The sequence below is a fragment of the Drosophila teissieri genome, chromosome X, assembly GCF_016746235.2.
Source record: "Drosophila teissieri strain GT53w chromosome X, Prin_Dtei_1.1, whole genome shotgun sequence".
Lineage (NCBI taxonomy): Eukaryota > Metazoa > Arthropoda > Insecta > Diptera > Drosophilidae > Drosophila > Drosophila teissieri.
This window is the reverse complement of record NC_053034.1, coordinates 3038154-3063035: the sequence shown is the minus strand read 5'-3', so window position 1 is coordinate 3063035 and position 24882 is coordinate 3038154. Positions and strand designations below refer to the sequence as shown.

Here is a 24882-nt window from a genome sequence, read left to right as displayed (position 1 = left end):
ATTTTTATTCAATTTAAAATTACTTGTATGTCATCTTTACTTCGTTTACCATCAAACTTTTACTCAATGTTTGTATTTCAATTTGTATTCGTTATGCAATGAACTCAGTATTGAGTGAATGTCAGTGTGAGTGTGGTGAATGTGTGTGTTTGGGTGTGTGTATGGCATGAGTATTTGTTGTGTGTTGTTGAACAAAATGAATCGCGCTTGAATTTTGTATTCGCTTTTGTTTTTGTTATCGTTTCTTAAATGCGACAATGATTAAAAAATGGCTTACAATTTGTTGTATGAATTTGTTCTTGTTTCTTGTTGCTGAGCATTTGCGTTCGCACATCCATTATTTATAATTTATAATATTCATTCGCATTCGTCGAATCGTTTTATCCACTTTAACTTTCGTTTGTAATTGTTGCTTTACTTGATTTCATTGTTTAGTTGATGCGGTTATGGGAAATGTATTTGAAATGCATGTAAATTTTGCTGATTTGCCTTTTACTTTTGGTTTTGGTTTTGGTTTTCACTTTGTATATATATATATATTTATATATTTATCAGTTATTGAAATTGTCTTTATACTTACGAGTATATAAGTTGTTCATGTTTTTGTTTCCGTTCATTAAGTTTTGTATATTTCATGGGATTTAGCTGCTGCTTTGGTGTTGATCTTGTTTGTTCATGTTTGTTCTTGTTTGTTCTTGTGCGTTAAGTTTCTGTCTGAATTTTCATTTTCTGTCAATTGAGTTTCAATTTGAACGTTACTCGAATTCCCAACTCGCTTTTCATCGACGCTGTTGCCCCAAAATGTTGTCAGTGTTTTGCTCTTGCTTAGATACAGATACATAATTCCATTATGTAAACTCTCACTTATAATTATACAACTTAGTTGAAACATTTAATAAATATTTCTTTCTGCTCACACTTTTCTGTTCGGTTGTACGGCATAAAATATGATTCGATCTTACGTTTAACTAAATGTTAAGGAAAAAACAATTAAATTTATATATATATATATATTTATATATATATATGCATAGTTAAATATATATATATATGTATGTGATTTATGTAGCGTATGCATTCAAGTACAATTTCTAAGAGCCTACGCAAGTACAAGTTTCAAACTGAATTTGATTCGCAAACTTTGGATATATGATTCCCCGGATACGGATCCTACGATCCTGCTGATTCTGATCCTGATCCTGATCCAGATCCAGATCCGCGTGGGTGACTGAGCGAGTGCTGAACTACTTATGGTTTGTTCGATTTTGGCTTGGTTTACCTAGCTTGCTACCACATTACATTTGATTGGATTACGAGTATTGAATACGTATTCTTGTTGAACTCCCCGCGCCTACAGTTAACATGCATTATATAGACTTGCAGACTGGATTATGATTACAGATTATAATCGGATTCTCAATTAATCGTTTATCTTCTTTGGTCTTTAGCGAACTGATGCCTTCTGACTCGAGTTGCAGCTGTATTTCGAATGGGAATTGGTTATGGAGATGGTTATGGGTATGGATATGGGTATGGGAATGGAAATGTGGATGAGTGATTTGGTTTTATGGAGAGGAATTCTCTGGGCATTTGGATTCCAGAAGGGGTCAGGACAGGGGGTTAGCTGTCCCGATCTCTTGTCTTGCGCATCGTCTCCTTGTATAAAACGTTGAAATACTTTGAATTTGGTGGGTTAGTATACATATATTTATAGATATACGTGGCATATATATCTTTCAAAATGTTCGTTTCCTTTTTAACATTGTAAATTGTAAACAATTTGATGCTTGTCAATGGTTTTTCCGTTCCTATACGCTTTTTTTCCGGTCATCTCATCGGCAGAATGACTCCTCTTCATTTTCCATATCGCTTTAGCTAAAATTTTCATTCATAAATGCGGGGATTCACTTGGAAAGATTTTCGTTTGCTTCGCAATTTCTCATTTTTTTTCGAGTGTGTTGCTTAAGAATTTGTGTTGTTTTTTTGGTTTGGTTTGGTTTATCCGATTCTCTGCTATAACATACATACATATTATTATTTTTACCGTTAATTATGTTTTTCTTTTAACATCACTACTAATAATCAAAAAATGGACATTTATAAACTTTTATATAATGTATATTAAAAATGTTTTTTTTTTGTTTTTTCTTGTTTTGTTTTTTGTATTTCTGGCCATTAAATGCCACAATTTTCTTTGTTTTCTCTGGTTCTTGTGTTTTTTTTTGTTTTTTGTATTATTTTGTTTTTAGTTATGGTGTTTCGGGCAATTTGTTTTTACAATTGGCCATGAAGTTGTCTTAGCGCCATTGTTTCTAAATTCTTACAAAAGTTGTGTCAACTCAGTTAGTGACTTGTGGCTGAGAATAAAAACGAAGGGGCTTAATGGTTAAATCAAATGGGGAAATTCGGGAAAATCGGGAAATGTAATGGAGTAGCAAATTATAGCAGTAAATCATATGAATTCATCACAGTTTGTTGTTGTTCGGCTGTTACTGTTGTTCTTGTTGTTGTTGTTCTCGATTGGCGGAATAGTCAGATCAGATCGAATTTCGTTTCCGTTTCCGGGCTTTGTTACATTTACCGTTTCGTTTCCGTTTCCTGTGGCCGCGTTCTTCATGGCATTGCATTGAGTGTCCCTGTTTTGTGTTTCAGTGTATAGTCACGGGAATTTCCCTCATTCGCAGTCGCGAAAAACACGCGAAAAGTAAACAACCATTTTTTTTATGTGTTTTCAGAATAATTTCCATCTTATTTGTAATGTGAATTTTTAATCGATTTCGTTTTTTTTTTGTTTTTGGTTTCGGTTGCCGAAGCGGATAATGGTTAAACAATTATGAAATTAATATTAACTTGTAGTTCCGATTTAGTAACAAGATATTGCAGCGTGTTAGAGACCAAAACTAAACTAAACTAAATTAAATACGTAACTCAGATTAAAAACATGTGCCGTGGTTCTCGGTTATCGGTTATCGGTTCTCTAGGTTTTCGGTTCAACTGTAAACGCTATGACTTAGTTCTTAGGTTCTTAAGTTCTCCACGAGTTAACAAAGTAAACAAAAAAAAAAAAATATAAGAAGAAAAGTGGGGTGGGGGGAAATGAAGAAGCGACCTGCAATCGTTATCGGTTGGCAATCGTTAATTGTTAATTGTTAATCGCGCAGATTGGTCCGATTGGTTCGTTCGTTTCGTCACTCATTTCGTTACGCTTTGGTTTCCTCAAACAAAAAAAGTCATAATACGCTCTCGTACATATTCTGCACTAATGTATATATTATATGTAGTATGCATATATGTTTAGTACGTAATTAGAACCTAACTGCTTCACTTTTGCGTTCTGGGCTCGCTACATTTCGGTTTTTGGTGCATTTTCATAACTCCCACCCATCATCGGCCTATATAGACATCGGGTACCATCGGGAACCAGCCATCGCCAGCGCCATCACTTTACTCCAGGCGTGCCTTGTAGGTGGTCTTCCAGATCTCGGCGAGTGTCACGGCGCTGTGGAATCGATGGAAGATGCACAGCGGCAGTGTGATGCGCTGGATGATCGACCAGGGCACAAAGCCGTAGAACTCCAGCTGAACCTGTGGGCATAGTATGTGCGGTAAAGGCGTTAATAGTTGGCTCCAAAATCGGGTTTAACAACAACGACATGCAGGTGGACAACACGGCAAGACAGAAAGCTGTTTAAAATCTATGAAATAACTGTCTGTGTGTTACTGAACGCATGGCAGGCGTCAAAAAGTATGCTATAGTTTTTAGAATACTAGAAGGAAATGCCCATGCAAAGCACACAAATCGAATAACAATCGAATAACAATCGAATAACGAGTAGAGAACGAGAACGTTAATCGTCTTACTTAACTCAGTCTCGCTTACGTACATATCTACTTACAGGATTGGCGAATACTTTTTGAGCTTCGAATGTGTAGATGGCGAACATGGCCACGTTGCAGATGAGAAGGAACGTGACAATCTGGCGGCCCGGCTTGCTCCGGTCGTGCTCCGGCAGGTGGACGCGACGGCGGGACACGTCCGCGATGAACAGCAGCTGCAGGATCACCTGGAAGACGGCCACGCCACCGGTGGTCGTCACCAGCAGGCTGGGCTCGCTCTCCAGCACCTTCAAGCTGCCGGCAATGATGCTGAACACGGAGTAGGTGAACAGGCCGAAGGCCGAGATGCGCAGCAAGATGTCGTTCAGGTTCGACTGCTCCTCGCAGCGGAACTTCAGGTTCTTGACCCTTTATTTTGTTGTTGGGATGGGAATGATGAAAATGAGAGAAAGGTTAGTCTTGGATCTATATGGAAATGCGGGAACTGCACAGAGAAATGGTCGGCTAATGGTACTGGCATACACCCACTTTCAAAAGCATTCAAAGAGATATGATACTATCTTTCAGTATCAATGGTTGCATTAGGTAAAGTTAAAGGTAGGTAGATAGGTGTATGCCCCTCTAGAGAGATGCATTTGCCCTGTGCAGTCTGCTCCCGACACTCCCCGCACTCCTCGTCCAGACCTGATGAATCCCACAATAATGGCCAGTATGGCGAAGGCCATCAGGATGCAGTGGCTGGCGTCGGCGAGGTAAATGGCCAACAGCGAGAACTGCTGATGGCGCACCAAGACGAAGAAGAGTATCAGGCAGATGAGGGCCCCGACCAGCAGCAGGAGCCCAAAGAATAGGCCCTTCGACGAGCCGACGCAGTCGACGCGTCCGGATCGCGCCTGCTGCGCCATGGCCACCGCTCGACGCGACAGCATCCCCCCCAGCCGATGCTCCAGATCCTCGTCGTTCATGCGGCCCGGATAGCGGCCGATGTGCTTCCACATGACATACAACACCACCGCCCCGATCAGCGAATACTCGATGATGAACGGATAGAGGTAGGGCGCCGAATCGTAGACAATGGTGCCCATTATGTCGATGCGGCCGCAGGCGGTGGAGTTGAGTGTGCCGATATTGGAGGACAGCGCCGCCGGGTATATGTTGTCCAGGCTCTCCAGATTCTCGAAGCTCACCAGACCGGTGGCCTCCTCGTGGCCGAGATCGGTGTACGTCTGGAAGCTGTTCTCCATCGGTCCCTGGCCGAAGAGGTTGTTCATGATGCTGGCCGAGCCCTCGGTGCTGCTGGCCGGGCTCAGTGTGCTGGCCAGGAAGCTGTCTACGAAGGAGCCGGCATTGGCACCTAAGCCGGAACCGGAACCGGAACCGAATGTGGGCGTGGCAGCGGAAGCGGAACCGAACCCATCGACTGGCGCCAGGCTCGGCGGCGCAGCGCTGGAGAGGATGCGCTGCAGGCCGCCGAAGGGCGATTCACTGCCGCTGGTCTCGAGATTCAGGGCGGCAGCGGTGGTGGTGGTGGTGGTGGATGGGCTAAATGGACTGAAGGTGGGGCTCGATGTGATGGTGGTGCTACTGATGGTGGTCGACGGAATGGTGGTGCTACTGATGGTCGGTGATATGGTGGTGCTGCTGGCGGTGCTGCTGCTGCCCGCCGCCGTTGTGGCCGCGGTGGTGGCGCTGGTGATAAACTTCTTCAGCTTGCGGGCCATAGTAGTGCTGTGCCATTGGTAGTTCGGTGTGGTGAACGGCGCCCTTGTGGTCGTCGTCGTCGTGGTGATGCCGCCAGTGGTGCTGGCGATCGCCTGGTCACCGCCCATGCCCAGGCTCTTCGAAATGCCATCGACGGTGTTGCGCACCAGCTTGGACAGCACATTGTCGCTCTTGTACACATCCTTGGGCAGTATGTCCTCGCCGTCGAGCACCTCGAACTCGCTGTTGGGTCCCGCATGGGTGCGCAGCACGGTGCCCGCGTGCCGCAGGGCATGCTGCCGGATCGAGTGGGCTATGGAGGAGGCGCCGGCCTCCGGCTCGTTCTTCTGGTGATAGATCGTGATCTCCAGCAGCGACTCCTTAACCAGCGTGCGGATCCACACGCAAATGTTGGTGGCCACCACGTGCATCAGGCCAAAGCGGGCGATCACCTTGAAGCGGTGGATGTTCAGCTGGAGATCCAGTATCCAACCGAGAGAGATAGAGATAAAGCGAGAGAGAGAGAGAGAGAGAGAGAGAGAGGTGTGCGCGGGGCGCTTGAGTACGGCGGAGAGTCTCACGGCGATCAAGTTGGTTACATTGAGTACTTATATAGAGATTATAGAGATTAGAGATTAGATTACGGGCAAAACTCAGCTCCTTTGCGAGGAGCTGCAAGCCACTGGCTCTGCAGGGGGTTCCACACTAATATAATATGTACAGATATACTATATATAATATATAAGAACTGAAAATACAGTGAAAACAAATTAAATGAACATTCGTCGCCCTTCTTTGAGCCATGAGCTCATTAGTCGTGCCAACAATGCAAGATTCTATGCATATTGAAATGCATCTATGCATCTTTGAATCCCAAATAATATATTTTATAAATATATGTAGGTACTCTACCATATAGAGTATATAGACAGTGGGCGGAACAAAAACCAAACTGCCGCACAGGACGTCCCTTAGAGGTACAGTAGCTTGACTAGACTTGTGGTTATCATCTGGTTATCAGATATGATATGATATATCGTGTGTATAAATCGTAGACATAGGCATACATATTGGTGGCATGGGGTTATTAGAGGTTAGCAGTTAGGTGGGCACAATGAGTATTTGATGGGGGCAGATGTACAGGTACAGGTACAGGTACAGGTACGGGTTAAGTTTTTGGGTGGTGAGTACAGTGGAGTGGAGTGGAGTAGAGTAGAGTAGAGTAGGTAGTAGAGTAGAAAATGAGTTGCATATCGTACCTGAAATGGCGGCCTAGTCTGCGATCGCGCGAATGGGGCGGAGTTGTGGGATTATGTACACAAAAATGGTTCATTAAATAACTACGTAGCAAAATTTCGAAATTTGTTTAAAAGAATGAATATGCACGTGGTTTGGATGAGTATGCATGTATGCATGTATGAATGAATGAATGAATATGAATTATAAATATGAATGATTGTATGAATGCGCTGTTTGGCTGGCTGATAATGTTTTCTTTTTGATTGCTCGAAATGCGTGTGTGGTGCTGGGTATTTGAAAGTATAAGGGTATTGATTACTTTGTGTATATGCCCAATGGCATTTGATTTCGGATAGTCTGTTGTCTGTGGCTCTTCCAATGTTCGTTTTTAGCGATTGAGAGAGAAGCAAGCGAGTGGATATGGCAGATGATGTGATCGGCGATGGATGCAGTTGCAAATGCAGAATGCAGAATGCAGAATGCAGATACCAGATGCGGATGGATGAAAACTGAACTCAAAACTGCCAATTAGCACGCCAATTACAAGTTCGTGGTGAGATTTGGATTGAGATCGATCAAGGCAAACTTTAACTTAAACTGAATCCGAAACCGAAAACGGAACCGGAAACGCGACCTAACTGAAAATGCCGCGACCTAATCATTGAGTGAGTTCTACGGAAACGGAAACGGAAACTGGGGCAACTAACCTCGCTGGGGTTCTGAGTAGGAGCTGGATTGGTTGGATTCGTGTTCTTAGTGATGGCTTTACATTTAACATACGAGTATAGAATAGCCGTGGATAATAACAGTAGGTAGCAGTAGTATAAGTAGTATAGGTAGTAGTAGTAGTAAGTAGTAGGTAGTAGTCATACGCTTACAGTGTTCTTTAGTTTTAGTTTTTCTTTTAGTTTAGTTTAGAGTTGCACACAGAGCATCACCATGGCCTTTGCACTTACCCGGGCATTCATGAATATGAAGTACATCTGCATGAAGGTGAAGATCATCTGGAGCAGCGGATTCACGCCGATCAGGATGTGATGGCACGGCGAATCGAAGGGTATCTCAAAGAACGAGCCAAACTCCAGGCCAATGTAGATCATGGCGCCCAAGCCGAAAGCTGTGAATAGACGGGTTCAATTCGTAGTTAGATATGCTAGATATAGATATAGATATAGATATAGTTCTCCCTGTGCAGGGACAACTCCGATTCCACACTCACCAATGGCACCCACTCGCAGGAAGAAGCTGCCGTGCGTCAGATCACTATGGGTTGTCTTGCGCTTGCGCACATTCTTTGGGGTGACGGCCACCTCGGCGTCCACAGGTGCCTCCTACATGCGAATGGACCATGAGATAATATGTATACATGTGTGTGGGGGGCACAACTGACCGCCCTCGGTGCTAAACTAATTGCTGCGACCTCAGCACTTGGCCCCCATAATTAGCATGGCTTTACTGGGCGAACTACTACAATTCATGGAAATTATCTTAGCTGGCAACAAAAATAAGCCTTTGGATCTATTAGTCTATACTTCCTTTCTATGGCAAGGGAGTGGTTAGCGTATTGTAAAAGCTGCTAACAGCTTATGAGTAGTAGAGAAGTAGTAGTAGGCTGATAGCAAACCAGAAACTTGGCCAGTGTGTGCTTAGATAATAATGATAGAGGAGGAAAGAAACCCATAATTAGGTTACACATGTTTCAAGAGACCGTTTTTTGTTTTTGGCATCCTTAATCCTTAATGCTTAATCCCTAAAGGGATCAGTGAATTACACACCTGATATGCGGCGCCCTTGGCTGCCTTGCCAGAGTCCTTGGAGCCCTTCGCGTCCTTCGAATCGGCCGGATCGGCATTTTTGGCTTTCTTCGACTTCTTCTCCTTGGGCTGGGGTTTCGGTTTGCTGCCACCATTGCCGCCATTGCAGCAAGAGCTCTCTGTTGGACAAGATAATAGGTCAAGTAATCGAGGTAACACATATACAGTTGCGAAAAATATAATAGCACCACCATAACGTATTTTGTTCTCGATCAAATAAATTAAGGTTGAGGTACCGATAGTACCAAATACTGATTTTTCGCATAATGCTAGATATTTTTCCTATCCAAAAATGAAAAAAAAAATTTGAATTGTCCATACCTTGATTTTTAATAATTTTTTTTGGGCGGCAATGTCTAAAATGAGGCGAAAACAAAAATAGCACCACTATCGATTTTTTCAAATATTCAATACTTGTCGGCGGTTTGTTTTGGTGAAAAGCACATGGTTATAAAACTTGACATTTCTATTACTATATCCAACATTATTTTTGAAACATACCTTAAAAAAAATGATTAAAATGGGACGAGGAAAGCATTGCTCTTCAGATAAGCGTGGCATGGTCAAAAAACCAATTTCTGAAGGAAAATCACACAGAAATATTGGTCTAATCCTTCAATTCTAAAACAAAATGATAGGAAATGCAATCCCCTACAACAAGAATCCCGAAAAACGTGGGAAAAAACAATCATTGGGCACCCATCTCTTCAAAAGGCTAGTGCCCGAGGGCAAGAAGGATCCATTTAAAGCTGCTACCGAACTGAAAAAGGATCTCAACATTTCCGCAACAGTGCAAACAGTTCACACATGTCTCAGGGAACATGGATTAAAAGTCTGTAGTCCCAGGAAAGCCCCTCTTTTAAATGGGAGACACATAACCAAGCGCCTTAAGTTCGTCAAGGAACATTTAAATTGGCCATGTGAAAAATGGAGGAACTTCTTATGGTCAGATGAGAGCAAGGTGGTTTTTTTTGGTGGTAATGGATCTTAATCGTATGTAAGACGACCTAAGAACACCGAATATAAGCCAAATTACACAGTAGAAGCAATTAAACACGGAGGATCCAGTGTAATGGTATGGGCTTGTTTCTCGTACTATGTAGTCGGGGCTATACCATAATATACCATGGTCAAAAACCATCTGGGATCAACATGTGTTTGTGGATATTTTGGTGACGATGATGCTACCCTTTGCCGAATACAATTAAAAGACTATGATTCCAAGTAGACCCGCAGGAAAGCCAAGGATTCGTTCCAAAATAAATCTGTTCCTGTTTTGGATTGGCCTGAACAGTCCCCAGGCCGTAATCCCATCAAAAATTCTTGGTCAGATATGAGAAAAGCAGTTGTAGCTTCAAAGCCAACTAACAACGAATAACTTTGGGTATAATTAAGGAGTCCTGGTGCAAAATATCCCCAAAACGGTGTCAGGACCTGGTTGACTCCATGCCAAAACGTTCCGCAGCTGTTATTGCTAATAAAGGATACACTACCAAATATTAAATTAATGGGATGGGCGTAGTTTTAATATACAATCACTTGTTATTAAGGAATTTTTTACTGTTAAGTTTATATTTTATGTTTAAAGCATTTTTTATGAAGTGGTGCTATTATTTTTTTCGCCTAATTTTGTCACTTTTCATAAAGTTCCTTAAATAAGTTAAGAATTCATAGAACAATTGTGATTTTTTTTTATTTTCTAAAAAGTGAATTGTTTAACCTTTCTAAAAAGGTATTTCAGCTCCTTTTAAACCCTAAATTGTAGGTAGGAGACTTATTTAAAGTTTTACTGGGCCAGTGGTGCTATTTTTTTTTTCGCAGCTGTACATAGTGATAAGATTCACATGAATGGTGCCTATAAGTAGGCAGCAGTTAATGTTCGATGCGGAATTCCTATAAAGTGCAACCGCATCCACGACTATTTTCATTTACTGCTTTCTTGTAGACACATTCAGGTGACCAAAAATGCAGCTGGCAAGTCGAATTTACTCACCCTGCAGCAGGAAACAGAAGACGTAGAGGAGGAAGAGTATGCTGACGCCGTACAGATATGTGAAGAATGTCTCGTAGTACAAAACCGGCAGTCGGTGGGTGGTTACATCGCTGATTACGTAGGCGATGCACACAACGATCAGTAGGATCGCGTACACCAGGCTGGTCACGATGAACAGCGATGTCCTGCGAAAGGATACCGCGAGATGGTCAGTTCGCTGAAGTTCTCACGTTGCGTTTCACAACTCAGTTTTGTATGTACAGAAGAGTAAAATCGGGGTGCGCGTATATACGGATGGTGTGTGTGTGTGAGTGTGTGTGTATGTGTGCGGAAACTGTGTCAAGATCTGGCCAGAAATCGGTGCCAAAACTCCCCCGAGTTGACCCACTGTCCCGCTTCCAGCGGTGCCTGCTAATTTCCCACTTTTCCCCTCTTCGCTTGAGTTCTTCTGCAGAGACAGTAGCTCATTGTGTGTGTGTGGGTGTGCGTGTGTAGGTGTGTGTGTCTGTTTGGCTGTGAGAAAGTGAGAAAGTGTCTGACATGCAACTAAAACTCAAGTGCATTTTCACTCGACATCTCAGGCACATAAACGCCCTGCATTAGCCCCTATTTGATGTTTGATTAGCCACCGACCTGCACAGTGGGCATTTTACCAGTTTGTGACAGTATGTAAAACAAAAACCTCATACTAGTGCTTGTAAGTATATAAGCTATATGTGCGATTTTGATGAGAAATACCAATGAATTTCTATAAATTCCAATCGAGAACACGCTACGCTTGCGTCCCACGGTGCCTCCCACAGCAGTTTGCGTATTTGGTGACCCAGTTAGTGGCAGCTTTAAATACACCACCCCCATTTTCCCACCCCACTTAAGCATCCATTTGCATGTGATGCACACCCCCCTCCCCCCCATTGTAGCAGCGGGTATTCGAAAGGTACGCCAATCTGATGGATGATTTTATATCTTTAATCGACCCCGTCCGTATCTTATGATTTACAAAAGTATCTGAAATTAAGTATCTGATATGAAGTTATCATCCCAGGCAGTGTGAGGAATATGAAACAGAGGAAGTTCGGCGGGGTCTGGAGCACTTTGGTCTTGGGATAGGTCATGGTTTTTCATATGTCATATGTCACATGTCACATTACCATAGTTCGATGGGTCCCGTTATCGGATTGGTTTCATATGTGCCCTGTACCGTTATTTTCGCTGGCATAAAACTGTACTTATTTGGATTTGGCTTGAACGTGTAGCAAACCCTATAAGATTCGATGTGAATTAAGTATTGTTTATCCAATTCGTTACACTACAAACATACATATATGCTAACTTAAGTGGATGGATTTACACAGCCGGGGGGGCGGTGGTCGGTGGGCGGTGGGCGGTGTTCGGTTAGAAGGGCGGGGCGGGAAGCGCATACAACAAAAAAAAAACCTAAATCTTTGCAAGGACCTCGATGAGAGAATGAGACGGCGCTCTACGACTGGGACTGCACATTTGGTTATATATATATACATATATCCTATATACTATGCATACTACGACCGTGTATATTACTGCCTATGTACAAGGTGTGCGGCTGTGTGCGTTTCTATCTCTATGGGTGTGTGTGTGGGTGTGTGTGAGTGTGCTCAAGTGTTTTGGGTGAAGCTGTTATACACAGGAATTAGCCAAATAGCTAAATACTAATTGCACCCAAAATTCTTTCATACAAAGTTCGCTTGGCATGTAAATGCGTAAATGAAATGGAATGAATTTTGCATGGTAGGGGTTCCACTTCCGCATTACCCCTTTTACCACTTTGGTTGATAATCAAGTGCTGGTTAAAAGGTCTTTCTATAGAAAATAGATGCTATCCAGCAAGACTTTAAGTGTGACGAACTTCTTTCGAGACATAAGTAAACCAGGGTGATAGGACTTATCAGTTTGTCCCTTATCAGTAGATTGTCTCCCCCCAACTATCCAGAGTATATGCCCAAAACAAGTTTTCCATGCTTTTCCACCCGCTTTTCGCACCTCTGCAGCGGCTGCGGCATGACGTTCTTCAGCTCCATCTCCTTGTTGGCGGCGTTGTTCTTCTCGGCGCTGTCGGTGCTGCCGGCGGTATGGGAGCGGGACACCGGCAAGGTGGCCATGTTGTCCCCGCCCTCGACGTCGACGGTAGCGACCTTCACTTCACCGCCGCCCATTGTCTCCGTTTCCGTTTCGGTCTCCGTTGTGCTGGTTTTTTGTCGACGATCTGCTTGCCGATTATTTTCTATCGATGGGCGATAGGATTTGGTTGGTCCTTCGCGCCGGATACCTCGATACCTCTACTACTTATCGGTTTTTCCGCTTATTCAGTTTTCCCGTCAATTTCACTTCACAGTTCGTAATTATGTATTGCGGCAACTCTAAATGAAGCAATTTGCAGGCTTTATTTTCTATTTTCGAATGCAACAGAACGACTATTGTTTGACTTGGAGAGCATCCTCATATATAAATGTATCTGACACTCTTCCTCTCTCCCTCTCTCTCTGTCTTTCTCTCCCGCTGTCCCTCTTCTATGTGGAACGCATTTGAAATGCATTTGACAAATGGGCAAATGAGGCGTGGCCATACTTTTCGCTACGGACTGCATCCCGGATGGGAGCGCCAGCGACCCAGTGACCTCTCTCTCTCTTCTCGCGAGATTCGGGGTTGAAAGTTGAGTGGAAAGCCGTATTTGGCATTTCGCACATCGCATTCCGGCGGGGAAAGTGTATCCTGTGGAGCCCACAGATTCCGGGTGTGCTGGTGTGTATGCATTGGATACGGACACAAACACGGACACGGACACGGGCACGGACAGGGACAGGGATCTATGTATGTGGAATGTAGTATCGCTCTGCATTGGGAGTTCGCGGTGCTCAGGTTCTTAAGAGCTGAGCTATCGTGCTGTTTCTTTCGCCCAGCATCTCTCCGTCCCCCTCACTCTCACTCGGCTGTGTGTATAATAAGCTGCTTAATGTGTGTGTATATTGCCCGGTGCCATTAAAAGCCTGCTTTCTTTTCTTTTCTATTCGTTTCTTTTTTTTTTTTGGAGGCCTGGCCAAAAGTATTAACTGTAGTTAATGCGGAAAATCATTGGTATTATGACATGAAACCCCGCTGCAAATTGCTTCATTTGGCCCAAAATCGTGCATTGATTAAACACTTAATGGTTCGCTCTAGATAGATTTCACAGTAATTTTCACAGATTTAGATGTCAGTTTGATTGGAGCACTGCGATTATCACTTGTCAAGTTGAAACTTCAAAAAATAATGGTACGACAGCCTCGGTTTCAGTTGGGCGTTAAACTATTGGTTAATTCATTGAAAAATTCCAACTGATTGGAGGACTCTTGGTTTTTTGGAGGACTCTGGAGGCTACCTGGCGAACGCTTCGCACGATACGTCCAAGACCCTTTACTATCCAACTACAACTGAAACGGGCCCTGGCAGGATAAGTCCAGCATCCTTTGTCGGCCAGCAGCCGCCCTCAATCTGCGCCGAATCTCTCGCGCTCTCTCTTTCTCCTCGCATAGCCCCGTCTCTTTCTTCGCCTTTGCTCCCTCCCTAATCGCCTCGCGCCTTCTCTCTCTCTCTCACTCGCTCTCGTGCTCTCGTTCTGCAGCTCGCAGGATGCTCTCGATAGGATGCAGGGGAAAAGGTCCTTTGAGTATGCCAGAAAGTAGGACACAATTCGCTGCGCGACTTGACTTGATGTGCGATGTTTGCTCTTGTTGCTCGTGTTGCTCGTGTTGCTCGTGTTGCTCTGCAGTCCTGCAGTTCTGCTGGGTTATATTCGCATTGTGGGTCCTGTCGGGGATCCTGCCCCCAAAAGAGGCCTGTCATTCATGCGATTTGCATGCAGCATTCACCGGGCTTTGTTCCGCCTTGATTGGAATGTAAGCTGCTGGTATCTCGGCTCATTTTTCGATTTCCTACATTTGGCTTTTCCGTGTTCTTTTGAAAGTACATCTTGGTTTTCTAGTTGGCCGATACCCCATTTACTTTTTGACTTGAATTTTTATTTGATTTAAACATTATTGTTTATGTGACATTTATCTATTAACTCTTATAACCTAAACCCAATTCTCTACTTTTTTAAATTGAACCACTTGTTTTTTGTTGTCATCATTTTGCCCTCCTGCGCAACTCGGTCTTGAGACCTGGCCCAAAAACGTATCTTTTAATTGAGTTTTGCATCAGGAAGCGGACGCCCATTGTTTTTTGTTTTTTTTTTTTGGCCGCACACATGATGTAAATGGGTCACTTAGGGAAAAGCGATGAGTTTCCACGGGGGTGGGAAGGGGTGGAGTGGCATGCCAGTGAGCAGAGTGCATCAGCGGCGCTGACGGGGAACTGTGAGGAACGGAAAGGAACAGAATCCAACACAGCCATCCAACCATCCATCCATCCATCGCATCAGTCATCGAAAAGCAACAGCCCAAAACTCAATTACCCACGATGCCCGGCCTGTCTGTACTGATTTTACTACCGTCATCTGGTGTTGTTGTTGTTCGCATTGTGACGCGACATGTTACAGCCACCCACTCAACCACCCAGCGTCCCCACCACCCCGCGAACCACTAGTCGTTTTGGCACAGTGGGCACTCATCAAAATCTATACTAACTTGAATGCTGTCATTGCATTCTACTTCATTTAGATGATTACTAACGTTATACTAGCCGAAAACCCAAACTTTTTTCCAACTAATGTTCTTGATGTCGTTTTGAGTGGTCCCACTGTTCAATTGCCCATTCGTTTTTATCCACAAAAGCCACGCGCGTGCCCACCGTGCGCTGCGGCAGAGCTTTACGATAAAAGGCGACGACGTCGTCATGCTGTCTGGTTCATTGCGTTTCGGAGTTTGGCTTCGTTTGCGTTTTCGGCTTCGTAATCGTATTTGTATTCGTATTCGGCTTCGTCCTTTACCGTTTATCGTAACTTCAGCGCCGCGTCCTTGTGTGCCGCACATTCGCGAAAACATTGCGGCATTCTGTTTTGGTTGCCCATTCGCCGACACGAACGCCCCATCCCTTCGAATTCCCAACTAACAACGTCGTCGAGTGCAGAGTGCGCGACAAGGGGTTGCAGTCATTCAGCAGAGGAGTGGCGGCACTAAAAAGTGTGTGCCTACAGTGAGAGAAATTACGCACTGCTGCCCCTTCACTATATTATTTGCCTTTTCCTTTATATAAGTTTGGAAACATGGTTACAAGTACGAGACAGTAAGTAATAAGCAGTGTTTAGTTTTGAGCAAATTAGTTACCTTTTTTTCTAAGTTTTCACTTCTAAGTTATATTTCATGTTCAGTGTAAAGCCACGGCATCTAAGGATTTGCGTCGCAAATCGCCAACTGCGACGTAGTTGCATCAAGGGGCATAAAAGCAGCAAAGTCGAGGGTTACAGGCGGTAGGTGAGCGGGGCCAGATTCTATCGAATCGCTGGCAGCCGCACCCTGAACCCAGAGCCCAGAGCCCAGAGCCCAGATCCCGGATTCCAAATGCCAAATCCCCGCCAGGCGGAGACGTGTGACCCAGATGCCACTCACTAATCCCCGCAGCGGAAAAATGCGCAGCCAAAGCCTGGCAATTGATGAGAGACTCCCTAATCAACCGTCTGTCTCTCTGTCTGTCTGTCTGTCTCTCTGATGATAATGCGCAATTGAAGATATAATATTTCGAATAATGCCCTGTTATCCTGAAGCTAAAACAAAAGCACGTATAAATCTCCGACTTGTTGTTCTTCTCAATTGGCAGCAATAACCCGGGTGGGTTCTATAATTACTGTGTCCTTTCATCCTGCAGCCCCTTTTGGTAAAATCGTGGAAGGGTTGCTGTGGCCTTGCCTAATTATACCCTATACTCGCAGCACAACCCTCGCAGCAGTTGAGGTCTTTATCGGTGGCTTAAATTAGCACTTCTAAAACAAAGTATGGAGCATTGGGGTCCAGCAAGCGAGATCCTTGGGCCTACCACAAACAAAAACCTTGTGCCTAATCGGGTGACAATGTTTTCGCCAGGGCCAGTGCCGCGAATAGATGATGGGCATTTTGGATTTTTTTTGTTTTCTAAATGAGCTGAGTGGAGCCAAATCAATATCGAAAAACTACACCGCAAGAAATGTAGCAAATGGGGAGCGCTGTGTGTTGCAGTGTTAAGTGCGCCATGTACAACAAGTGGAACACTGTGCACAAGTCGAGGAGCGAGAATGGTGCTTCTCAAGTGAGGCTGACAACTCTGGCCAAATGCCAAGCATCGATAGTTCGCGACGCTCTCCTTTTGCCACCCATTGTGCCGCCGTATTGTGCTGGCAAATTGCAGAAACTCACGAATGTAAGTCATTCGTACAATGACTCTTTGGTGGCGGAGACAAAGCCGTAGTTCCACGGATTCCACTGCCACCCAGCGGCTGGGAATGGAGCTGCTGGGGATGCAATACACTGCGCAAAATGAACATCGACGCAAGGAAGGGTGCTTCAAATCGAGAAGTTGCCACTACGAGCAAAGAAATCAATAAATGGTATTACTTCTTAGTACTTTCGAAATCATCACTAATATTTGCTGCTTATTTTTTACCAGTGTATGTAGTACATGCAAGACGCCAACTGATCTGGTTGGCATGCATCGCTGACGGTTCATGCCGCAGCCAGCCGAGTGGAATGCTTTGTCGGTTTGTCAAGTTGCGTAATTTGCTTGCAACTTCAAACCACCCAGCGCCACACAGCACCACCCGTGCACCACCCTGCACCACCCTGCACCACCCATGCACCACCCAGTGGCAACAGCATTGTATAAGCGATTTTGGATGACTCGCCGCCTACTTATTTGTTTTATGTCCCGACCAGAGAGGAGCAATGAAATGAAGAACACGCTCGTGGAAAAAAACGATGCCACACCATCGGAAATGTAAGGCAATGTGCCTTGCGTCCAGTTCATTGACATTATAATCCCCTGGATGCCAAAAAAAATATATAAGTAAGTAGTGGAGAGAAAAAGGCACACAATGCCATAAAGATACAAAGAAAAAGCTGAATGAAATTTGGGCCGAGTTTGGTTTTTGGCTCCGGTGTCTTTGCGACTCCCTAAGCGGATAAATGTAGTACTTAGTTTTGGATGTACATATGCAGGCACTGAGTACCAAAACTCGTAGAATTCCCCGAAATGAAGAATTCTTAAGGAGATTTGGGCTTTTTTGTTCAGGTTCTTTAGTGTTTTTGAGGTGTTAAACAAGTACCCCCAATCATACATACAAATACTTGGGAGTTAGTGGACCCAGCGTAAGTAAAGGTGTTACTACTGCTAGTATAAGAAGCCAAGTCAAAATGCAGGTGATAGAAAAAGATCAACTACGTTCCAGAGCGAACTAGCTAGTATATCATTCGCGGGTTAGTAGGAAAGTAGATTTGTGGTTACTTCTAGGGGCTACTTGTTCTATGTATATATAGAGATATATGTGTGCTTGGACTTTGGCGACTAAATGGGGGTTTTTTTGGAGAAATGATTAATAGCAAATCTGACCTTTGCTGTGGGCGCGTCAGAACCGCTGGATGTTTGTCGCTGTAAAACGGTTTGCCAACTGATTAAATTGAGCACGAATTGCGATTGTAGGGTATTTACGGGTCTACTAGGGAAGTCACAAGGTCACAAGGTCACAGATCATAAAAGTTAACATGAATTGCACGAAACGAGATCTCCACTTTATTTATTATTTACTTTTTTGGTTTTTTAATTGCGGAACGTTGGAATGTGAAACGGAAGCTTAGTGACGGAGGAAATGGAATGCAAGAATGCAACGGAACACAAAAACACATATGTAGAGCAGAGTGAACATAAAGGACATTGGGACATTGGGACATTGAAAAAAAAGGAGTAATGGAACACACTTACTTGGCATTTTTCGGTCGGCGCGCATCGATCGGAAAATCATCGTCGAAATCCAAATTGAAGTCCTCGCCGAGATCGTGCGGCACTAGTGGAGTACGCTGGTGGGCAGGACTCGTGTGGTAGCCATCGCCCTGCAGCTGTTGGTGGATCAAAAACACACATTGCGGTTAGTTTGCGTTGCAGAGGACTCGGGCTCGATGGACGACAATAAATTGGAATTTCATATAGTACAACATGTAGTAGGTAGTATATACACAAAGTTAGTTCCAGAGTTTGCCACAAAAACTTCAAATTTGTAAGTTCATTTGATTGCAAATGGGGTACAAGTTCTAGATTTCTTAAATGAAATGCAGTTTCTGTGGCAATCAACCTCTTATATTGATTCATTCACATGCGTTTCGAAAATAATATATATATGTGATTAAAACAATTCCAATTTATTGCAAATTATATTACTCATAATTGTTTTGGCTCGTTTCATTTCGTTTTCGAATTCGAGAAACATAAAGAAAAGGGCGAATCGGTAACTCGTGCAAGGATTTTGATGGTTAAAGTTTTTGGATCCGTTTCAAATGCTTTGGCTAGGGCGAAAAAATCTTTTGAAAAAGAAGTCATTAATCTGTCACACACACACCGACACACACACTGCTATATAGAAGGATATTCAAGGATATTTATATTTCTGCGTTTAACTTTCATTACAATATATATACAATTATTTGCATGGGCAATGTTTGAAATGTGTTTCTGTATGAAGTTGTGAATAAAATCATGTTTGTTTTTTAAGTTCCCGTTACTTGACAGATGTAAATTCGTTAATTTGGGCGTGGGAAACAATGGGTTTTATGTGTGTGTGTGAGTGTGTTTCGATTTGGTTAGATGATCAGATGGATGATGATTGTATATGTATATTAAGTGTGTATGAGTGGGGCAATCCTTGTAGCGAGTGTATCGATGGCCCCTACCTTGACCACAGTGCCGACCTGGTTGGATTCGGATGCCGATTGGCGGTTGTCGAGCAGATTGGCCCGCTCCATGTTCTCCAGTTGTAGTGTCTCCCGCGGCTGGTCCAGTAATCTTTCGCGCATCTCATGAATGTAGGGACACCGCTGCATTCCTTTCGCTCCTCCGCTGATCCTTCTACTCTTCCTGTTCCTGTCTTTCGCTTCCTATCTATCGGATCAGATCGGATATTTGTAGATACGTACGTATATATGTAGATACTTTCAGGTTTGAGTACAAAAAACTATCTACGGAATGCGTTTGCTAGCGCTCTACTATATAATCCTAGATAATCGGCGCTATTGCCGTGCCATTCAAATACGCAAATGGATATCCGGGTGTATAGTTGTAAGCTGGTATAAAGTTCTTAGGAAGGTAGGTAATCGCTATGCTTTGCTCAAATTGAAAAATCAGTCATACGGTTTGCAGCAGCAGTTGAATATTCTCAAGACTTTTGGTTTCGCAATTTGGTCGTTCTGAAAGCGGAGAAAAAAGATCACAAATTTATTAGGTATTCACACGAAAAGATGCTGATGAATGGAGTAGTCTAGACTATAAAGTTTTCCACTGACTTAGTGGCCGCTATGTGTTTATTTTGAATTTGTTTTTCCCGATTTTGTTTTTCCGCACGCACGAAAGGCGAGAGGAAAAAAATCAACAATTTGCAACTACAAATGTGCAGCATGCATTTGCAGCCAACCGATTATGGCCGATTTCGTGTTTGGATATATAGTAATACAAATAAAGATCGGCAATTTTTTATTAGCTTTCTGGCTGGCAGCCAAACGAAAAGTGTGGCGCGAAAAGCGGGCCAGAAATTATGGCTGCCACTGCTCGTGACTTTGAATCAAGATTTCCATTTGCATACAGCTCTTTAGTTTAAATATTAAATCTAAAGAAAACGGAAAATAAAACAGAAGCAGCAGCTCCCTCAATCTGTCAAAATGTGTGTGCTTGGCACCCATCCATCGGCATCATATCATCTTGATGAGCATCTCGTTTCGGAACGGAACGGAACTGCTCGGATTGGATTGGATTGGATTGGATTGGATTTGCCGGCGATGGAGGGTCATAAAGATTGTGCCAGTTTCTCCCTCTGGAAATTCCACTTGTTCATCTGCCTTTCAAGGGCAGAATTCTTATTCTTTTCCTTAGTCGCTATATAGCCAGCCGATCGAGCGCATTATATTCAGTTGGTTGCGATCGAAAATATTTGTTTGGAATTTGGCAAGAAATCATAAAAGCTATAATATTTTTATGTGCCTTGTTCCATTTGGCCAAGTGTGTAGATGCTGTATGGACTTTCCAAACATTGAAAAAAGCTGAAAAAACACTTTTTTCAGCAGTTTTGTGGCAGTTACTTGGTCTAAATTAGTCGCACTGTCAAAAAATATACCTTTTGGTGCAGCGTACAAGCAATGCAAAAAGTACAGATAAGTTTTTTTTGAAATATTGCAAAAAAAAAAAATTTTAAATTTTTTGCATTTTTGGTAAGGGGTAACATCGTCAAAATTTGCGAAAAACGGGTCAAATTTGACATGTCAAAGCTGGGATGCAAATCGATTGGAAATTTAATTACGAGATCAACGAGGTATGACACTCCATCCTTGGACCAGTATATTCAAAGTTATGGTCAAAAAACTGACCAAAACTGGCCAAATTCAAAATATACGTGTTAAAGTATTGTATTTTGTATGAAGCTGGGTAATTTGCCATAAAACTGCGAGGTGATCTTCAAGTGGATAGTCGAGTGAGTTAACGAGGCCCTTTTGGAAACGCCATTAACTTTTTTCTGTTGAAAAAAAAACAACAAATAAACTAGTAAAAGCCAACTTAGAGCGTATTAAGGCAACGTCGGTGGTCATAAAAGGCATTCTGGCCACATTGTTGCCTTTATCTTTTTACCAGTTTGCTCTTTGCTGTTCGCTGTAATTCTGTAGTTTTTCCATGTTTTTTTTTTGGTTTGTTGGTCAGCAGCTTCGTAGTTTTTCCATGCTTTTCCATGGCCATTTGCAAGCCAGAATTGTCGCATGTTCTCGTTCGGCAGGCAGCGAAAACATCAAGCGGCAACCAACACAGTCTCGCAAATTGAAAGCTTGGCTAATACCATTAACATTCGATGGCTAACACTCGCGCAAAAACTGAGAAACTGGCGCAAAAACTAGACCAATGCTGTTAATTGAGAGCTCTCTTATTTTTGCTCCGTGCAACATTATTGTTGCCCACCCATCGCAAATCGAATCGAAACGAAACGCTAACTTGACCCGATTTCAATCTATCGCTGTTTCAATGTCTGAATGTCTGAATGCAATAGGTACGAAATAACACTTAACTGCAGCAAACTACGCACCGAATGACGGGAAAATGCATATCACTTTTCGAGTATTTTCTCTTCTTTTTCTCGCGTGCCAATCAAGCGGCTAACAAGGTTTTCCCTTTTTAAGACACAAGATGGCAGATTGCAGCCGTCGATGAAAATGGGGAAACACGAGTGGGACCAACTGTCTGGCTTTCTGGCTCTTTGGCTCTCCGGTTTACCATTGTAAACAAACTGCGCCACTTGAATTGGATCGGCAGATCATTGCAGCTACTTTATGACAGTGTCCGATGACAGATTGCACACAAATGACAGCCGACTGCACCACCAACTGAACCACCCAAACCCAATCCCAACCAGCCCCACCCACCCACACAGCAGCTCGGTGGATCGGCGCCAGGGGAAGAAGACAACGCACCACAATAAAAGATAGTGTGTATTTCACTGGAGAGGAGAGGAGGGGAGAGGAAAAGTTGATCTATGCAGATCCGTGGATGTTCCAGAGACGGCGCCCACATGGAGAACCGGATATGCAATTGTATACCGAAAAGAAAGAAAATAACGAATCGGAATCGGAATCCAAATGGAAATGGAAATGCAAAGGAAAATGGGAATGGGAATGGGAATCGGAATGAAGATGAAAATGGGCATAAAAATGGGCATGAAAATGACTATGGAAATGAGCATGAGAACTGTCAGCAGATGGATGCAATACGTGAAAATAGGGTGGTGACCTTATAAACAAACCCCCGTCTGCAGTCGCCCGTTGGCCAAAGCACTCAGCGAAATAGTCGCTAATTAATTTGTGGTTTCGGAAATTGCAGCAAGTCGTTAGCAAAATGTTTGTCTAAATAACGTGTAATTTATTCGAAACATATAGCAATAATTGGGCGATTAGATTTAGAGCACTTAATGTTTCTTGGAAAAACCTTCTAATTGTGTTTGCATTATGCAAATTTCAGTGTGTGCGTGATGCACAGTGGGTTTCGGCTGGGTGGTGCGTTCCGTTCGTTCCTTTCGTCAGCAATTCAGAACCACCCACCCACCTACCCACCCACATCCCCAGTCACCCAGTTGTCCATCCCCCCGAGGTCGTCGGCTCATTAGTTAATATACAAACGTATGCTGGCACACGAAACGCGACCGTATGCAGAATATGCACTCCGTTTTCGTTTTCGTTTTGCTTTTTCCGCTATGTTTTTTGTTTTTGGTTTTGTTTTGTTTCTGCCTTTCAGATTTCGAGCTGTCCACTGGATGGCTATCCACCACCACCACCACCACCACCGTCACCGACACGGCCACCACCTCATCATCAACGTCATCGTCAAGGAAGCACCACCTCATTTCACCTCACCCACCCACCAGCAACAGCAACAGCAACAGCAACAAACCACCATTAGAAATCGCGTGTCGCGGTTTCAACCCTCGCAAATGATTTTCCATGCTGCCAAACCCAAATCCAAAACATAGGCGTCTATTTCGAATCGATGCGAATCGATGCCGCATTCTGATCGTATTCTATGTGGCAGCGATGAACACTGAACCGCTGACAATGAATGTGATTCACCTCTGAACTTGGCACTTTCAATTTCGCTCAGTGATTCACGCGATCAATTCGATGCTGTGACATTACAGAATCAAGTAACTAACTGGCAAGTGACTCAAATCTGCTTCAATTAGATCCATATTATTAAGGTATAGTAAAGGGGAACAAGTGAAAGGCTCTTCTAAGCCAAGTTAATAGGGGAAGCCAAGCTGTGGGCTGTGGATCACTACATAGCTTCTGATCTATGAAAGCTGGCCTTTTTGTTGGCGCGCGGGCTTGGCGTTGTGCAATTAAGATTTTCCATTTGGCCCAGCACTTTTATGGGTTTACTTGGACCGAAGGTGGCGATGCCAATGTCTTTCTAATGGAAGACCAAGAAATGTGTGTGTAACCCGAGAAGGGCAGCCGTTTGATTGCTTTCGCGGCGGATGGGGGATGGGGATGGTGAGTGGGGGGGGATCAAGGAGCTTAGTGTTACGGTCGGACCTCAATAACTCAGATTACAAACTGGCATTTTTTGTTCTTCATTTTTTAGGCAGGCTAAAGATCTCCGAAATCTACGATTGAATCGCAACCATAACTTGTTGCACCTTTGCTACTGAATGATACTATTATCAATCCATTGCTTTCTTCTTGGCCAAGTTAACACTGTGCTCAGCTTGGTTGGGAATGATGTCATATGGAAGATGGAAATTATGGAAGGGGTTATCTTGATCCATCACTTGACTTACTTTTTTTGGGGTTTATATCCTGCCGTTCAGCTCATATGCGTTTCCTTTGCGGCTGCTTGCTTTGTTCTCCTCTCGTTTCCTTTCGCCTCCTTGCCTGCTGTCCTGTTTTCCCTTTGTTTTGCTTCCGCTCGTGCGGAGGAAGAGGATGCCGTTGGGGGCGGGGGCGTGGCGTGGCGTGGCGTCTGTTGCGCGCGCGTTTTTCCTATTTATTTATTGCGTTTTGTTTCGTTTTGGCTACGATTCAGAGGATTTAGGGCTATTGTGGTCCTGCGTTTTTGGCCAAATGCGAATGCAAAATACAAGCAAGTCTGTTGCTGTTGCTGTTGATTGACTGGACCGGAAACGGACTCAGTCACACACACAGGCACACACACGCACACGCACACACACTGGCACACGCACAACAGACAAAATGGACGACGCACTGCCCAAAAAAAAGTGCAACTTCCTGTTTTTATTCGCCAGTTATGCGGATGCCTAATTGTTTAGCACTTTTCTCACTGCACTTTTACAAAAACAAAGCAAATTGATTTGGATGCAGAACAACAACAATAACACGGATTAATAGCAATCACCGATTACTGGAATGCAACAATCGCCAGTTGCGATGAGAATCGCAAAAATAAAATACCAATTACGGGAGCATCCAGTGGAAATCTAGTGAAAAACTAGTGAAAATCACCGTGTGTGGCTGCTCTTAATTGTTACTATTATTGCTCGCTTCTCAGTTCTAAGTTCTTAGTTCTTAGTTACTTATTTATTTTATTTTTTTGGGCACCGGTCTGAAGAGGCAGTGTCTTCCATCA

At 43.6% G+C, this 24882-nt stretch overlaps 1 protein-coding gene across 8 annotated transcripts; it reads right to left on the bottom strand.

Moving 5' to 3' along the window:
* Window positions 1-35: 35 nt before the first annotated feature.
* Window positions 36-24882, bottom strand: LOC122625087 (proton channel OtopLc). Of its 8 annotated transcripts, none has more exons than XM_043804967.1 (12): window positions 24855-24882; window positions 24077-24576; window positions 19446-19958; window positions 18484-18617; window positions 18115-18153; window positions 10585-10769; window positions 8553-8710; window positions 7997-8108; window positions 7734-7894; window positions 4522-6011; window positions 3885-4245; window positions 36-3585 (listed from the first exon to the last, which is right to left on the bottom strand). In XM_043804967.1, the coding sequence occupies exons 3-12, from the start codon at window positions 19593-19595 to the stop codon at window positions 3445-3447; spliced, it is 2931 nt and encodes a 976-aa protein (XP_043660902.1). In that variant the 5' UTR covers window positions 19596-19958; window positions 24077-24576; window positions 24855-24882; the 3' UTR covers window positions 36-3444. The 8 variants fall into 8 exon arrangements, with proteins under 8 accessions (XP_043660902.1, XP_043660901.1, XP_043660904.1 ...); XM_043804966.1 differs by having other exon boundaries at window positions 24077-24581; window positions 24830-24876; XM_043804969.1 differs by having other exon boundaries at window positions 19464-19958; window positions 24077-24581; window positions 24830-24876.

What these genes read in the sequence shown, in the direction of transcription:
- LOC122625087 (XM_043804967.1), bottom strand. Translation starts at nt 19,595, where the DNA reads ATGCAGCGGTGTCCCTACATTCATGAGATGCGCGAAAGATTACTGGAC. An exon ending in CTGACGCGCCCACAGCAAAG is followed by an intron (nt 10,770 to 18,114) that starts GTCAGATTTGCT and finishes ATCCTTTCGCAG; the next exon opens with GACATCGCTGTTCATCGTGA. An exon ending in ATTATTGTGGGATTCATCAG is followed by an intron (nt 4,246 to 4,521) that starts GTCTGGACGAGG and finishes AACAAAATAAAG; the next exon opens with GGTCAAGAACCTGAAGTTCC.